Source organism: Aquarana catesbeiana, linkage group LG07 (genome assembly GCF_042186555.1).
Source record: "Aquarana catesbeiana isolate 2022-GZ linkage group LG07, ASM4218655v1, whole genome shotgun sequence".
Classification (NCBI taxonomy): domain Eukaryota; kingdom Metazoa; phylum Chordata; class Amphibia; order Anura; family Ranidae; genus Aquarana; species Aquarana catesbeiana.
In genome coordinates, this window is record NC_133330.1 from 114,570,247 (window position 1) to 114,589,096 (window position 18,850).

Genomic DNA, 18,850 nt, shown 5'->3' on the forward strand with positions numbered 1-18,850 from the left:
TTTTTATAACAAAAAGTAGAAAATATCATTTTTTTTCAAAATTTTCGGTCTTTTTCCGTTTATAGCGCAAAAAATAAAAACTGCAGAGGTGATCAAATACCATCAAAAGAAAGCTCTATTTGTGGGAAGAAAAGGACGCAAATTTCGTTTGGGTACAGCATTGCATGACCGCGCAATTAGCAGTTAAAGCGACGCAGTGCCAAATTGGAAAAAGACCTCTGGTCCTTAGGCAGCATAATGGTCCGGGGCTCAAGTGGTTAAAAGTGGTGTTCCGGCCAAAATTATAATTTTTAAATAAAAATACACCTATAATACACAAGCTTAATGTATTCTAGTAAAGTTAGTCTGTAAACTAAGGTCTGTTTTGTTAGTTTATAGCAGTAGTTTGTTATTTTATAAACTTACAGCAGGTCGTGGCCATCTTAAGTGTGGGCATCTGAAGCCAGACTGTATTTCTTCCTGGATCTCATCCTTGCAGATCTCGCACATGCTCAGTGCAGCACAAGCAGTGTAATAGGTTTCAGGTCAGGTTTCCATAGCAACAGCAGTGTCAGAGGAAGTTGCCGCCCCTTCCCAGAAGGCATTGCAAACAGGAAATGATGCGATGGGCCGCGGCCAGGGAGGAGGAAGTGAAAAATGAATACAGCAGATATACAGTAAGTGCTGAGAATTTTTTTTTTTAAATATCCAATTCGTTTACAGTGCACAGTTTAGTGAGGGATGCTGAAGAGTTGTAAAAGTGGGTGGAACTCCACTTTAAATACAGTATTTGTAAATCCGACGGACTGTTTAGATGTTAAATTTTAAAAGCAGCAGCAAACCTCCTGACCTTACATGGTTGCTAATGTGACAGAACACCTCTGATTATCACATTTAACTAAATACCATTTTTTTTTTTTTTTTTTAACCACTTCAGCCCCGGAAGGATTTACCCCCTTCCTGACCAGAGCACTTTTTACAATTCGGCACTGCGTCGCTTTAACTGCTAATTGCGCGGTCATGCAATGCTCTACCCAAACGAAATTTGCGTCCTTTTCTTCCCACAAATAGAGCTTTCTTTTGATGGTATTTGATCACCTCTGCCGTTTTTATTTTTTGCGCTATAAACAGAAAAAGACTGAAAATTTTGAAAAAAAATGATATTTTCTACTTTTTGTTATAAAAAAAATCCAATAAACTAAATTTTAGTCATACATTTAGGCCAAAATGTATTCGGCCACATGTCTTTGGTAAAAAAAATGTCAATAAGCGTATATTTATTGGTTTGCGCAAAAGTTATAGCGTCTACAAACTAGGGTACATTTTCTGGAATTTACACAGCTTTTAGTTTATGACTGCCTATGTCATTTCTTGAGGTGCTAAAATGGCAGGGCAGTACAAACCCCCCCCCCCAAATGACCCCATTTTGGAAAGTAGACACCCCAAGGAAATTGCTGAGAGGCATGTTGAGCCCATTGAATATTTATTTTTTTTGTCCCAAGTGATTGAATAATGACAAAAAAAAAAAAAAATTTACAAAAAGTTGTCACTAAATGATATATTGCTCACATAGGCCATGGGCTATGTGGAATTGCACCCCAAAATACATTCAGCTGCTTCTCCTGAGTACGGGGATACCACATGTGTGGCACTTTTTGGGAGCCTAGCCGCGTACGGGGCCCCGAAAACCCAGCACCACCTTCAGGATTTCTAAGGGCATACATTTTTGATTTCACTCCTCACTACCTATCACAGTTTTGAAGGCCATAAAATGCCAAGATGGCACAACCCCCCCCCAAATGACCCCATTTTGGAAAGTAGACACCCCAAGCTATTTGCTGAGAGGCATGGTGAGTATTTTGCAGCTCTCATTTGTTTTTGAAAATGAAGAAAGACCAGAAAAAAAATTTTTTTTTTTTTCTTTTTTCAATTTTCAAAACCTTGTGACAAAAAGTGAGGTCTGCAAAATACTCACTATACCTCTCAGCAAATAGCTTGGGGTGTCTACTTTCCAAAATTGGGTCATTTGGGGGGGTTTTGTGCCACCTGGGCTTTCCATGGCCTCCGAAACTGTGATAGGCAGTGAAGAGTGAAATCAAAAATTTACGGCCTTAGAAAGCCTGAAGGCGGTTCTTGGTTTTCGGGGTCCCGTACGCGGCTAGGCTCCCAAAAAGTCCCACACATGTGGTATCCCCGTACTCAGGAGAAGCAACAGAATTTATTTTGGGGTGTAATTTCACAAATCCCCATGGCATGTTTGAGCAATATAACATTTAGTGACAACTTTGTGCAAAAAAAAATTTGTCTCTTTCCCGCAACTTGTGTCACAATATAAAATATTCCATGGACTCGACATGCCTCTCAGCAAATAGCTTGGGGTGTCTACTTTCCAAAATGGGGTCATTTGGGGGGGTTTGAACTGTCCTGGCATTTTATGCACAACATTTAGAAGCTTACGTCACACATCACCCACTCTTCTAACCACTTGAAGACAAAGCCCTTTCTGACACTTTTTGATTACATGAAAAAATTATTTTTTTTTGCAAGAAAATTACTTTGAACCCCCAAACATTATATATTATTTTAAAGCAAATGCCCTACAGATTAAAATGGTGGGTGTTTCATTTTTTTTTTCACACAGTAATTGCGCAGCGATTTTTCAAACGCATTTTTTGTGGAAAAAACACACTTTTTTAAATTTTAATGCACTAAAACACACTATATTGCCCAAATGTTTGATGAAATAAAAAAGATGATCTTAGGCCGAGTACATGGATACCAAACATGACATGCTTTACAATTGCGCACAAACGTGCAGTGGCAACAAAATTAATACATTTTTAAAAGCCTTTAAAAGCCTTTACAGGTTACCACTTTAGATTTACAGAGGAGGTCTACTGCTAAAATTACTGCCCTCGATCTGACCTTCGCGGTGATACCTCACATGCATGGTGCAATTGCTGTTTACATTTGACGCCAGACCGACGCTTGCGTTCGCCTAAGCGCGAGAGCAGGGGGGACAGGGGTGCTTTTTTTTTTTTTTTTTTTTTTCTTTATTATTTTTTTGCTTTTTTATCTTATTTTTAAACTGTTCCTTTCATATTTTTTTTTAAATCATTTTTATTGTTATCTCAGGGAATGTAAATATCCCCTATGATAGCAATAGGTAGTGACAGGTACTCTTTTTTGAAAAAATTGGGGTCTATTAGACCCTAGATTTCTCCTCTGCCCTCAAAGCATCTGACCACACCAAGATCTGTGTGATAAAATGCTTTCCCAATTTCCCAATGGCGCTGTTTACATCCGGCGAAATCTAAGTCCTAAAATGCTCGTAGCTTCCGGTTTCTTAGGCCATAGAGATGTTTGGAGCCACTCTGGTCTCTGATCAGCTCTATGGTCAGCTGGCTGAATCACCGGCTGCATTCTCAGGTTCCCTGTTGAGACAGGAGAGCCAGAGAAAAACACGGAAGACGGTGGGGGGGGGGGCATTCCCTCCCACTGCTTGTAAAAGCAGTCTAGAGGCTAATTAGCCGCTAGGATTGCTTTTACATGAAAGCCGACCGCTGGCTGAAAAGAATGATACCAAGATGATACCTAAACCTGCAGGCATCATTCTGGTATAACCACTCAAAGTCGTGAATGGCGTACCTGAAGACAAAAAAATGGTTAACAATAAAGCACAGTAAACGGTAAAGTATAAAAAATTGCATACCTGAAAAGCAAACACAATAAAACATTGCAGAATAGAATACAGTAAAAAAGAGCAGAACACCAGAGAGAGGAGAGAGAGAGAGAGAACAATAAAACGACAACTATTTTTTTTTTATTTTTGTTTGTGTTTTTTTTTTTTTTTTTTTTTTTACACTTTTTTTTTGTAACTGTAACTTTTATAACTGTAACCGGTTCCAGGTTCGGGTCTCTCAAAATGCGATGGCATCTTGGGAGACCCTGTGAAAGTGTGCCTAGTCTGTGCAATGCTGTACCCTACGCTAATACTCAACTAGTGAATGGTAGCGTTCAAAACATTCACCAATGCAAAGACCAGGATTATCAGGACAGGAGGGACAATAATAGCGGGTGTCACGTCTATATACGCGCTTGCTGCAGACACATCTTTTTTGGGGGGGTTCGTTGGGTAGGGGTACTCGGGAGGACATATAAATGCCTCTCATGCAGCCGACTGCATTTGGTTGGGGATGTGAATGGGGGAAATACGGGCGCTGCAGAAGTGGTGGGTTCCCAATTAGGATTGGCGAATGCAGCAGGAAGGGCATTATGGGCACGACGGGCCTGTGTTTGTCTTCTTGGTGGCAGCGGGACACTACTTGTGCTTGCCACCTCACCAGCTTGAACTGCACTTATGGGACTCGCCACGTCACCAAGTGTTACTGCAGTGCTGGTATGACTACGACCGGGGTGTACTAGGCCGCTGGCGCTTGCCAGTTCACCAAAACGCTACAAAAAAAAGTGACAGTGATCGATCGATACTGCACTTGGGTGGGCTGGGCTGGGCCGGGCGGAGGGGCAAAACGCAGGTGCTAGCAGGTATCTGGGCTGATCCCACTAACACTGCGTTTTTGGGAACCCTAAACTGCTGGGGACGCTAGTATAGATCTGATCGGATCAGATATTGATCCGATCAGATACTATACCACTAAGGGAGGTGTACGGTGCGTGCGTGGGTGTTAGTGGTACTGGCGCTAATCTGACGCTGCTTGGGGCTGGTGCTTGCCAGTTCACCAAAATGCTACCAAAAAAACTGTTAGCGATCGCAGGGATCAGGCCTGACTCTGCGAACGCTGCAGTTATGCGTTTAGTGTTTTGTAAGTGACAGTGATCGATCGATACTGCACTTGGGTGGGCTGGGCGGAGGGGCAAAACGCAGGTGCTAGCAGGTATCTGGGCTGATCCCGCTAACACTGCGTTTTTGGGAACCCTAAACTGCTGGGGACGCTAGTATAGATCTGATCGGATCAGATATTGATGCGTTCAGATACTATACCACTAAGGGAGGTGTACGGTGCGTGCGTGGGTGTTCGCGGTACTGGCGCTAATCTGACGCTGCCTGGGGCGACGCATATCACCGCCGGGCGATCAGGGGGCTAAACCTTTATTCGGTAATAAACGGCGGGTGCCCTGACACTAAAAAAAATAAACGAACTAACCAGCGTCACCCGTAACAGTTATACGGTGATCAGTGGTGAAAGGGTTAACTAGGGGGCAATCAAGGGGTTAAAACATTTATTAGGTAGTATATGGGGGTCCCTGTCGCTATAAAACGCTGACAGCGAACCTAAATATTTACGTTCCTAACTAGCGTCACCAGCGACACTAATACAGCGATCAGAAAAATGATCGCTTAGCGACACTGGTGACAGGGGGTGATCAAGGGGTTAAAACTTTATTAGGGGGGGTTAGGGGGGTACCCTAGACCTACAGGGGGCTAATACTAACTGTCCTACCACTGCTAACTGTCACAAACTGACACTATGCAGTAATCAGGAAAAAAACAAAACAAAAAAACCTGCTTGGTGTCAGTTTGTGACAGGGGGGGGGGTGATTGGGGGGGGGGGGAATCGGGGGGCGATCGGGGGTGTTTAGTGTGCCTGGCATGTTCTACTGTGTTGTGTGTGTGTTGGTGCACTTACATGTCTTCTCTCCTCGGTGCTGGAACGGAAACTGGCCAGCCGAGGAGAGATGACATCACATCCTCTGCCTCTGTGTACTATACAGAGGCAGGGGATGTTTCTCATTGGCTGGGAGCGATCGTGAGGGGGGGGCCACGATCGGATGGCCTCCCCCTCGTCTCTCAACTCTCCCAGCCAAACGCCGACCGCCGATGGCACCGGGGGGGGTCCGATTGGACCCCCCGCCCGCGGGAAGGCAATCACGTACCAGGTACGTGATTTTGCCTGCCCGTGCCGCTCTGCTCACGTATATATGCGTGAGGCGGTCGGCAAGTGGTTAAGATTCCCGATACCAACTGTTTTTTTTAACAAATTAAAAAATAAAATATATTTATTTTATTTTTTTCATTGTGATTATATATATATATATATATATATATATATATATATATATATATATATATATATATATATACACATACATACATACATACATACATACATACATACACACACACACACACACACACACACACACATTCACACAAAAAAAAAAAAAAAAAAAAAAAAAAAAAAAAAAGCAGGAAAATAATTAAATGGAGTTAATTAAGGCTGGTTAGAGTAAATTAAGGGTTAATAAGGGGTTAAACAGAGAACATTTGTTCATCCCTTTGATCTGCAGATGAAGAAACAAAAAGATACAAGAAGAAACAATGTTTTTTTAATTTTAGTGTTTCAGTGACTGAGCAACATTGTCAATAAACATTGCCGACTGCTTTTTTTTTTTTTTTTTTTTTGCCAATCACCGCTCCAATCACTGGACTTCTTTAATGCGGAGTTCCACCCAAAGTGGAACTTCCACTTTAAGTGCAGGTGACCCCCTGACATGTCACATTGGGCATGTCATTTTGGGCATGTCATTTGGGCGATCCAGCTCCCACTTCCTCCCAGGGCACCGCGGCGCCGGTAGGACGATCACCTCTCCCCCCCTCCCTCTCGGGTATCATCTGGGAGACGTCACCAGTCCCAGATGATTGCCCGGCCAGTCAGTGTGCAGTGCGGCTCATGCATGCGCAGTGCGTGCCCGGCTGTGAAGCCACAGCCGTGTGCCCACAGTGGCAATGCAGAGAGGAGGGGGGAGAGAAGCGGACTTCGTACGCCCACATCGATGGACTGTGGGACACGGGAGTGTCCGATTAATAAAAGTCAGCAGCTACACTTTTTTTAGCTGCTGACTCTTATATGGGTAGAACTGCGCTTTAACACTTCAGCTGTCAATAGGGGAGACCCACTGACAGCTCAAAGAACTGAGCCTGAAAGTATCGGTTTCAGGTATCGGTGCATTTGCACGAGTACCGATACTTGTGCGTATCTGCACAGAGCAGATATCGAGCATGCTGCAGTAACGTGCCCGCGGTTCCCGGGAACTCTATGTTCGCCGCCGGCCATCAATTTCGGCGAGAAGAGGCAGAACAGGGAGATGCCTTTGTAAATAAGGCATTTCACTGCTCTGCCCAGCATCATGACAGAGATCCACTGCTCCCTGTCATGTTGTAGTAAGGCCCCCCCCCCACCACAGTTAGAATACCTTTCTAGGACACACTTAACCCCTTGATCGCCCCCTAGTGTTCAACCCCTTCCCTACAATTTATACAGTAATCAGTGGCTATTTGCAGCTCTGATCACTGTATAAATGACAATGATCTCAAAATAGTGTCAAAAGTGTCCGATGCGTCCACCATAATGTCGCAGTTCCGATAAAAATCGCAGATCACCACCATTACTAGTAAAAAAATAAATAAATAAATAAATAATTAAAAATGTCATAAATCTATCCCCTATTTTGTAGACGCTATAACTTTTGCGCAAACCAATCAATATACACTTAGTGATTTTTTTTTTACCAAAAATATGTAGACGAATACACATCGGCCTAAACTGAGAAAGAAATTTGTTTGTTTTTTTTTTTTTATATTATATATATTTTTTTTGGAGATATTCATTATAGCAAAAAGTAAAAAATATTGCTTTTTTTCAAAATTAAAGGCCTTTTTTGTTTATAGCGCAAAAAAAAAAAAAAAATATTAAAATCGCAGAGGTGATCAAATACCACCAAAAAAAAGCTTCATTTGTGGGGGGGAAAAAAAAAGGACGTCAATTTTGTTTGGGTACAACGTCGCACGGCCGCGCAATTGTCAGCTAAAGCAACGCAGTGCCAAATCGCAAAAAAAGCTCTGGTCAGGAAGGGGGTAAAATCTTCCGGGGCTGAAGTGGTTAACCACCGCATGTATGTGGTTCTACAAAGATTATGGCTACAGCCATAACCTGGTATAATTTTCTGCTGGCGATCCTCTACAAAAAATAAGTGAATGGGTGGCTATACAGTTGCCTGATCACTTTTACAGGTAGCGGAAGGGGGTTTGACTCCCACCACCCCCCCGTCCTAACGGGGAGCCCAGAGCCCAGGACCAATGCAAAGTGAAGCGCGGGAGGAACTTCTATTTCATTTCCTCCTCTGTAGTAAAGTAAAAAAAACAGAAGCTATGAGAATTTAGTCACTTATGGTTTGTTTACAAGCCGTTACTGGCTTCTAAAGCAGCTGATCAAACCAATCTTCGTTTCATTGGCTGCTTTGGAGGGCAGAGGAGAGATCTGGGGTCTAACAACAGTTATACGACTTTGCCCTGCGGCTTGAAGTCCCACTATAATAATAGTATAACTATAAACAGGATCTGACTTTGATCCAGACAATACCAGGCCCTTTGTGTCTGGTATGAATCTTCAGGGGAAACCCCACCCCCCCCCCCCTCCAACAAAATCCATGACAAATCCTTATCCAAGCACCAAGCCCAGGAAAGGGGGTGGGGATGAGCACCCCCTCCTAGACCATACCAGGCCACATGCCCTCAGCATATTGGGGCGTTGACGTCAAAAGGGGGCGGGGCCTCTGGATGACGTCACTCGGACCAGTTAAGACGGCTCTCATAGGGAACCATTGGCTCATACAAGTCATGCGCTCCCAATGTCGGAGCATTTGTTGTACCAGTGTGAACCCAGCCTAAGGAGAATTACGGCTTTTACAAGAGATGTTGTGCTATCCCTTTGATAGCAATAAAAGTCAAGCAAAAACTATAAAATAAAGCGACAGTGCAAAAAAAAAAAAAAAAAAAAAAAATGTAAATAAAATTAAAAAAAAAAAAAATACATGGGTCCTGCATGCCATCACACACCACATGTGAGGTATTGCCACAAACATCAAGGTGAAAGCAATAATTCTAGTGTGCCAGACTAAACTGGTAACCTTTTAAAGCGTTGCCTATGGATTATTAAAGTACCATAGTTTTTCACCAGTCTATGGGCGTGCTTGACTTTTAAAAGGGGTTTAAAGTCTCAAGGTTTTTCACCTTAATGCATCAAGGTGAAAAACCTTCTGTGCTGCAGCTGCACCACACCCTTTTTATCACCTGAACCTGATCGTTCCAGGCGCTGTCTCGGGTCCTCATTGGATAGACTGATAGCAGCAGGAGCCAATGGCTGTCAATCAAATCCAGTGAGGCGGGGCCAAGTCCTGCTGTCTGTGTCAATAAACGCAGCAGCGGGACTCATGCGCACGCCTGCACGAGTGCCCCCATGGAAAGCCGCTCTCCATGGGGACACCAGATGAAGGGGAGTCAGGAGTGCTGCCGGGACACTTCAGAAAAGGAGGATCCAAAACCCTTGCTCAGAGCAGGAAAGTATGACTTTTTTGGGTATCTATTTAATTGCTTTAACATCTTTTGTATTTCGCAGGGTTTAAGAGTATTAAAAAAAAATTAAAATGTAAAAACGTAATCCCCCTTGCCCTTTATATACCCACAAATGACAACCTCGCACACAGGGTGCGAACGTGCATGAAAACGGTGACTGCACCACACGTGAGGTATCGCCACAAATGTCAAACAGTAATAATTCAAATGCTATAGCTTGCAGTTAAAGGGGTTGTAAAGGAAAACCCCCGTTAGACTTACCGGTAACGGTATTTCCAGGAACCTTCCAGGACAGCTACATGAGAGATGATCGGCTCCGCCCTCTACAGGAAACACAAATCAGATAGAATTTAAAAGGCCCCTCCCTTTCCTCTGACCCTCAGTTGTTTAGAAGATCAAGTAACCTCCACCGAAGGTGCACTCGTCAGAGGAAAAAAATAGAAAACATAAAAACACACCACCATCAGGAAAACATGGTTGACCAGTGAAAAAATAGAATAGGGTGGGAATATAGACGCTGTCCTGGAAGGTTCCTGGAAATACCGTTACCGGTAAGTCTAACGGGGGTTTTCCCCCCTCACCTTCCAGGACAGCTACTTGAGAGGATAAGCAAGATATTATACCTTAGGGAGGGACGACAGCCTGACGCACTTTCCTACCAAAGGAAAGGTTCTGGCTGGAAAGCATCTGAACTCTATAATGCTTGACAAATGCATGAGAAGAGGACCAGACGGCAGCTTTAGAGATATCTTCCCATGAAGCTCCCGCTCTTTCTGCCCATTATGTGGCCATGGATCTCGTTGAATGGGCCCTAAATCTAGAAGGAGGGGTGCAACCTGACGCTTTATATGCCTCACAGATAGCTCCCCTAATCAACCTAGCAATAGGACTTTTAGATGCATTGGACCCCTTCTTGGGGCCACTGAACAAAACTAACAGTTGGGAGGAACTCCTAAACCCACTGGTCTTTTCTAGATAAAGTAGAAGACACCTCTTAACGTCTAAAAGACCAAACCTTTCCTCTTCCGCATTTTTGGGAGAGGTGCAGAAACTAGGGAGAACTACCTCCTGGGACCTATGAAAGTTGGAAGAAACTTTGGGCAAATAGAGTGGATCGGGTTTAATCACCACCCTGTCCTCTAAAATCCTCAGGAAGGGATCTTTACAGGAAAGACTCTAGATCCGGAATCCTTCGCCCTGAGGTAATAGCCAAAAGGAAGGACAATTCCAAAGAAATAATTTCCAGGGAAGCCTCATGCAAAGGCTCAAAAGGAGCCCTTGTTAGTGCATTTAAAACCAACGACAGATCCCAGGGAGGAACATGTTTGAGGATCCTGGGAGTATGCCTAGATCTGGCTAAAAGGAACCTCCTGACTAAGGGATCTACCGCTAGTCTTCTCTCTGAAAACAAAGATAGGGCAGCAACCTGAACCCTAAGGGTGTTGACAGAGAGACCCTTTTTTCACTCCCTCCTGCAGAAAATCTAAAATGCAGGGAGTGGAAAAAGAATCTAAACCAGATTTCCTTTGCCAGGAAATAAAAGTTTTCCAAACTTTCCCATAGATTCTTCTTGTGACCAAATTACGGCTGTCCAGGACAGTATGAATAACCCTCTCTGAACATCCATTTAACTGTAGGATGCACCGCTCAGCCTCCAGGCCATCAAGTGGAAGGTCTGAGGGTTTAGATGCAATACCGGTCCCTGATGGAGTAGATCCTTTCGAACTGGAAGGGGCCAGGGAGGATACACAGATAGGGCCTTCAGAGAGGAGAATCAACTCCTCCTGGGCCACCAGGGGGCAATCAGAACGACTTCTGCTCTGTCCTGAATAATTTTCCGAACCACTAGGGGCAAAAGGGGAAAAGGAGGGAAGGCATAGGCCAGGCTTAAGTCCCAAGGGAAGGACAGTGCATCCGTCCCCAAGGACTCTGTTTCTCTCTCCAGAGAGAAGAACGCCGGTAGTTTCTTATTGAGACTGGAGGCAAAAAGATCCACTGCGGGGAGACCCCATCTTAGCACCACCTCCTGGAACGTGCCTTGATGTAGTTCCCAACTGCTGGAACTGATGCTCACTCTGTTCAGAAAGTCCGCCAGCACATTTTCTGACCCCTTGATGTGTACTGCCCTTACTGAAGAGACATAGATCTCTGCCCAGGACAGAATCTGCTGCGTTAATGACAGAAATGATTCCGAGCGAGTGCCCCCTTGCTTGTTAAATTACGCCACTGTTGTGGCATTGTCTGAAAATATATATATATATTTTTTTTAATTATTTATATTAGAAAACCGGATCACCGGTACAGGGTCGATAACGTACAGGTTATATTACTACCTAGTTTCTATGTAGTGGCATAAAACTATGAAACCATCTATCATGTACTTTCTGTTAGTCCTCTGCCTGTCAGTGTGTCTTGCATGTGTCTTCAGCACCGCGGTGGAACTTAATCCCGGATCAAGCGGCTTCCCATTTATTTTAATATTTCAAGAGGAAGAACCAAGAAGCAAAAAGAGTATCTAGTGTAACGAAGAACAGGTTAGAAAAAGAGAAATGGGAATGGACAAGATTAGAAAGGAAGGGGAGGAGGGGTATGAGGGGGGGGGGGGGTTGAACACTTGGGAGGAGGGAAGAGGGGGGGTTGGGGATTCGGATAGTGATTAGCGAGTGTGTGTATTTGCCTGTATCTATTCGCAGTTAAGCCTGGGAACAGAGTGTATGATATCCTCATCTACCTCGGAGTGCCTGGCCTTCTTCTGAGTACTTGAACATATTCCATAATTGCCAAGTTTTGGAGTATATTTCCTGTCTGTTTTGGCTTGTGAGGATTAAGTCCTCCATCTGGTTTATTTCCTCCACTCTTTGGAGCCAGAGAGCTATGGTTGGCGGTTGGGTGGACTTCCAAAGGATTGGGATGCAAGTTTTCGCCGCATCCAGCAAGTGTCTTACCACCGATTTCTTGTAAACCCGTGCTGGGGTGTCGTTGGTGTGTAATAGAAAGTACGCTGGGTCATTTGGTACAACACGGTCTGTAAATCTCTGCGTTAATTGGCGGACTTCTCTCCAGAAGTTCTGGATCCTAGGGCAGGACCAGAAAATATGGAGGAGTGTGCCCTTTCCCTCCTGGCATCTCCAGCAGACATCTGGTGACGAGGGGTACATTTTGTTAAGCAGAGCTGGTGTTCTGTACCAATGAGTAAGGATTTAAAAATTTGTTTCTTGAATTTTGGTGCATAAAAGAGGATTTGTGGGTGAACTGCAGGATGTGTTGTGTTTTGTTAGTGGTGAACTGACATTTTAGATCTTTTTCCCCATTTGGAGAGGCCCCGTAATTTATAATCTCCTGTTGGAGTGATTAGCATGCTATAGGTTAGAGAAAGTGAGTGTAGCAAGGGTTCCGTTCCCGAGCATAGGTCTTCCATGGGCGTGAGGGTTTGATCGTTAACATTGGGTGGTGGCATACTACTGAGGAAATGGTGGAGCTGCAACGATCGTAAAAAATCCAGACGGAACTGTCCTTCAGGGTCGGACAACTCTGTGATAGTCTTCCACCTCCCCCCGACACTGAAATGCGAGGCTTGGTATATCCCCACTTCCCTTAACTCCCGAAATCTTCCCTCTATTCCTGGTTCAAATAAAGGGTTCCCTAATATGGGCTTGAGTGGTGAATTACGGGTAAAGAGGGGGGACAAGTCTATCAGATGTGCACAGACCCGTGCCGTGTTGCCTATTAACGGGTGGCGTTTGAGGTCTGTTGGGAGTACCGTGTAACACCATGGGATCCTGTGTATAGGGAATGCGCTTTGCGCTTGTTCAAGTTGCGTCCATAGTTTGGTGGTTGTATGTCTGCACCAGTCAATGAGCCTACTCAGATGTGTAGCTCTATAGTAGGTTTGGAGTTCAGGCATTGCCAGTCCTCCGTATCGTTTGGGCAATGAGAGGATCTTCCTGTGTAGTCGTGGTTTTTTCCCTGCCCAAAGGAATTTGATAAATATTGATCGTATTTGGTTGAAGTAGTCAGCGGGTATGTGTATTGGGATAGTCTGCAGAAGGTACAAAAATTTGGGTAGAATTGTCATCTTGAGGATATTGCAATGCCCAAACCAGGAGTGAAGACCTCCATTCCATTTATCTAGCATTTGTTGGACCTTTTTTTTAATAGGGGTGGGAAGTTAAGCTTAAACAATTGGGAGAATGTTGGGGGTATGTGTGTGCCTAGATATTTCAGAGCTGTAGTGGTCCATTTCAAGTGGAAACTATTTTGGAGTTGTGTGAGATGTGGTTGTGGGATTCCCAGGCCCATCGCTTCGGACTTACTAAAGTTAATTTTCAGATTAGCTAGTTGGCCATAGATGTGGAATTCTTTCATAAGGTTGGGGAGAGAAATGGTTGGGTTCGTGAGGGAGAACATCAAGTCATCAGCGTATGCAGATACTTTGAATTGCCTTTTATTTACTTCTATTCCTGTGATGTCTGGGTTCAATCTAATGTGGCATAGGAAAGGTTCCAGGGATAGCGCGAAGAGCAGTGGTGACAGGGGGCAGCCTTGACAGGTCCCATTAGTAATTGGGAAAGCTTCGGATAGCACGCCGTTCGCTCTTACTCTGGCCGATGGGTCTGTATAAACTGCGGAGATCCAGTGTAGCATTTTATCACCTAGTCCTATGTGTTTCAGCGTCGCAAACATGAACCTCCAGCTGACCCGGTCGAACGCCTTCTCGGCGTCTGTTCCTAGTAAAATGCATGGGGATTTGGTATTGTTAGCTATATGAAGTAGGTTGAGGACCTTAATCGTATTGTCCCTAGCTTCCCTAGTTGGGACGAAACCTACTTGGTCTAGGTGAATTAGTGAGGTAAGGTGTTGTTGCAACCTGATGGAGATGATCTTCGTGAAGAGTTTTAGGTCTGAGTTTAAAAGAGAGATCGGGCAGTAGGAGCCGCATTGGCTTGGATCTTTGCCCTCTTTTGATATAACAGAGATTTGTGCCTGTAATGTGGATTTGTGAAACTTTCCCCCAGAGCCTAGATTGTTGTAGAGTCTAACCAGATGTTGGCCTAGGGAGGGGAGAAGGGTCTTATAATAAGGTATTGTGAGCCCATCCGGGCCTGGCGCTTTACCTGATTTAGAACTTTTTAAAGCAAGTTGTAGTTCGCTTAGCGTGATGGGGTCTTCTAGTATGGATTTTGCGTCGTCCGGGAGGGTCGGCATCAGGGAGGATGATATGTAATCTGTCATTTTTTCGGGGGTAGCTTGTGTCTCTTTTAGATTGTATAGGGATCAATAGAAGGAGCTAAACTCCTGCACAATGTGTTGTGGTAAAGAGGCTTTCTGGCCTTTAGGGGACATAATATGGGGTATATATGAAGCTATTTTCTGCTCTCGTAGTGATTGGGCTAACAGTCGTCCGCATTTGTTACCCGATTCATAATGTTTCCTTTTGCTAATTTGTATCGCCGCTTTCGCTTTATAGCGCAGTAGGTCGGTGATCTGTGTACGGGTCGTGTCTAACTCTATTTCCAGTTGTTTAGTGGGTGTCTGTTTATGACGTACTTCTAGTGTTTCTAATTTTTTAAGCAAAGTGTTCAATTGTGCGATTCTTTGCCGTTTAAGTCGTGAGCCGTGTTTGATGAGTATCCCCCTGACAACGGCTTTGTGTGCCTCCCACACTAGTCCTATGTCACAGTCAGGGGTAGAATTAGAGGAGAAATAGTGTCCTATCTCTTTAGTTATCTCAGCTAGAACTTCTGGGTCTTTCAATAGTTCTTCATTTAGTCTCCACGGTGGTTTCTGTGTCGACCTCATGTCTGGGAGGACATACTGCAATGTAATCGGGGCATGGTCTGACCATGTGATTGATCCTATGAAAATATTAAAAGGTCCTTTGAATAGACCCTCTCTCCCAGAGACATAAGTGCTTTCCTCACAGCCAGAAGTTCTCTGAAATTCGAGGAGCGACCTACTTCCTGTGACAACCAGGCTCCTTGAGCCTGACAACCCTGTGAGTGAGCACCCCAACCCCACAGACTGGCGTCTGTGGTAATCTTGATCGGGCAATGTTTGGCAATCACCTAGATGCTGAACCCATACGTCTAAATTTCTAGCCACACAGGTAGATGCTACCGCTGGGCCTAAAGAAAAAGCTGAAGCATCCCAGGCCCTATGCAGCAATGAGTCGGCCTTCCTATCCATTTGATCCTTAAGGACCCCAGAATCCTCAAAAGAAAGATCTGATAGGGGCATCTAATCTAAGACACTTAAAGAAAACCTCCTCAAAGTCAGGCTGAAAAGGAAATCTTCTTTTGAGTCCTCTGGATTGGAACAACCTTTTTTCAGGTTCTTTCCATTCAGATAGAATCATGTCTCTAAGAGACTGATGTACCGGAAAGGTTCTAGATTTCCATCCCTGAAGACCCCTATACATTTTATCCTGTACAGATTGAGCATGCTGTGGCATCTCAATCTGCTCTGAGGTATAAATTGCTTTTAATAGTTCATCAATATCCTCAACTGGAAAGAGATACTTGGATGAGCTACCTGTATCCTCCTCTGAAGCAGACTTTTCATCAGATGAAGAGACTGAATTCTCACCCTCCTCCAGATGAGAGGTATTGCATGAACTAATAGTCTCAGATACTAATAAGGGAAGGGACTTGGCAGAGGTTGAAGGATCTTGAGCTATGGGTCTAGAAGAGGGAGGGCCTAAACTAGTAACCCTGTCATTCAGTGACCGAAAAGAATCCACTACCTCCTTCATAGAAGTCATTAACTCCTTAAAGGAGAAAGACTCTGAACTAGCTCTGGGTGGGATACAATCCACACAAAATAGCTTTTTATAACTATCAGAGAGCCTGGCTCTACAGTTCCCACATTTCTTCCTCACCGGTTTGGCCTACAAGAGAGCAGAAACAAGGGCCATGAATAAAAAGGATCCATACAAAAGAAGTCCCTTGCTGTAGCTATCCACAGACCAGGGCTTACCTTGGGGGCAGTATGGGACCCGGATGCTGCCGCTGGTTCAATACGAGCGGACATTCCATCCTCAGACCTGTCCTCAGGCTCCATGAAGCAAGCGGTCGCAAAGTAGACTGCTGCTGTACCGCAAAAACTGCGCCTAGAATGGCGTTTTTAGCAGGCCATTCCCCTGCAGCATGTCCTCAGTGTCTCCACACCATGCTCCCTATAAAAACTCGGTGTCCGGAAGTGGATCATGTGACTTCCGGTTCCGGCGCCATCTTGCTGCATCACTGGAAGTCCTCCTGACGCCATCTTGGTACACCGTAATGAAGCAATTAGGAGGACACAGTTCCACACAGCAGCGCTGGGGAAAGGAAGGGAGTTTCCACCATTTTAGAAAGGCAAGTAACCCTTAGAAATAGGAAACCCTTCTGGTACAGACCATCATCCAGGACTTGGCCACAACTAGTACTGGATGAAACCAGAGAAGGGGGGTCCACTAACCACAGTTACCAGACCATAAGAAAAGAACAAACGTGTCGGTGCTCCTGGAGGGACTGGAAACACAAAACAACTGAGGGTCAGAGGAAAGGGAGGGGCCTTTTAAATTCTATCTGATTTGTGTTTCCTGTAGAGGGCGGAGCCAGTCATCTCTCAAGTAGCTGTCCTGGAAGGTGAGGGGGGAAATTTATTTTTTTTTTATTTAAATATTTATACGTACCTCCACTGTGAAGCTCGTTTTGCACAGAGTGGCCCCGAACCTGGTCTTCTGGGGTCCCTCGGCAGCTGTCTCAACTCCTCCCCGCAAGAACTAACCACCTTCATGCGAGCTCTCTCGCATGGTGTTTAGCTCTTGCGGGCGCGCTCCCGTGATACAGCCGGCGGCTATAGCCGATCACTGTATCACTCGGCCCCACCCCCCGCATCATTGGATGTGATTGACAGCAGCGTGAGCCAATGGCTGCGCTGCTGTCAATCCATCCACTCTAGCCAACCAAGGGCCAGGCTGAGCGGCGAAGAGGACATCGGGGGCGAGCGCAGCACGTTTAGGGGCTCGGGTAAGTAAAACGGGGGGGGGGGCCAGTATTGTCGGATGTTTTTTCACCTTAATGCATAGGACGATTTAAGGTGAAAAAACATGAACCTTTACACCCCCTTTAAGTCTAAACTGATGAGTAGTACAGGCTTTTAAAGGGTAGCCTATAGAGATTTTTGGATACCATCGTTTTTCACAATATCACAGGTGGCATGTTTGGTTATATTATATTGTTTTTGTGCGCACTAAAAAAAAAAAAAAAAAAAATTCTATTTTATCCAGGAAATAAGCATAAGATAAACAGTTGCACAAATATCGCACAACATGAAAAATGCAACTACTGCATTTTAATTCTTCAGGGCCTCTGCTTTCAGAAAATATATAATAATTTTATGACGAAAAAAGTGCAGATTTTTACATGTGTGCTTGGTTCACACTGAATGCTGGAATGAAATTGTGCGAGTTCAGCTGGGTTTCTGCACAGATGTCAATGGAAATCACAGAAACAGGAGTGCAGAAACTAATTTTGGGAATCGTTGCTGCACCACAAATGCAGGGTCGCACAGATTCGGACGCTGCCATTGCCGCCGATTTGGCATGTGATGACATGTCTAATCGCATCAATGTTTACCAGGGCTAAAAATATTGCTCTAGATCCAAAGCGGTTAAACACCTGTTAAGTCTACACTTGAGCATGACTGTCTCCTTAAAGTTTTATTCCTACAAAATGTCTTTGTACTATGAAATGCCAGAACTTTTACTACACTTATATACACTAAACTTACAGCTGAGCAGTCATTACTAATATACAAGTATCTATCTCTCAGCATGCACACTGTTATTATAAAGACACTTTTCTTGTTCCTGACAGCAGAGCGGCTCTCTGGCGCTATAGTCTACAGACTGTCACGTGTTGCAGAGACTGTGTGGATCTAAGTACAGGACATGTGAGAAGACATGGGGGGGTGGTTGCGAAGCTCTTGCCAGTGCACATAGAAGGCATGCCTGTTGTCTTTTTACATTACCCGCTGGGCCCGTGCGAGGAATAACCACAGCTGTCTCCAAGTCTGAAATTTCTTGCTGTCGCTGAAATTGAAGGCCATTTCACGGCTGGCATAGCGGGACACCAGCGGTGATCGGTAGCGCTGCATTTCCTCCGGTCCTTGGGCGAGCGGCGAGGCACTGCCAGTCACCCTGACACCCAAATCTCCGCTCAGACCGCTGCCTACGTCCATCTTTCTTGCTCAACACTAGTAGAGAGTAACAGCTTGCCACTTCCAATATGGCTTCCCGCATGTCACGTGTGGCTGCTGGGAGCTGCCATCTTTAATGTGGCACATGGAGTAATTCAACCCTCTCTTCCCTGACTTGGTGATTACACACATATATTCACATATTTAAAGCAATTCTTCTCATTATCAAATGACTGAATGATTTTTGCTGGTGGTTACATATGCTGATTTGGCTGTTTGTATGAATTGAATTACAAAACTTTAAAAAGGACCTTCACT

The 18,850-nt window shown here is 44.6% G+C and overlaps 1 protein-coding gene across 1 annotated transcript in view; it reads right to left on the reverse strand.

Moving 5' to 3' along the window:
* ADSL (adenylosuccinate lyase) overlaps positions 1 to 18,628 on the reverse strand; it is a 700,044-nt gene extending 681,416 nt beyond the window's left edge. The window contains exon 1 of the mRNA XM_073592652.1: positions 18,365 to 18,628. Coding sequence (XP_073448753.1) covers positions 18,365 to 18,574 — 210 coding nt within the window. The 5' untranslated portion in view covers positions 18,575 to 18,628. The remainder of the gene's footprint in view (positions 1 to 18,364) is intronic.
* Between the last annotated feature and the right edge of the window lie 222 nt (positions 18,629 to 18,850).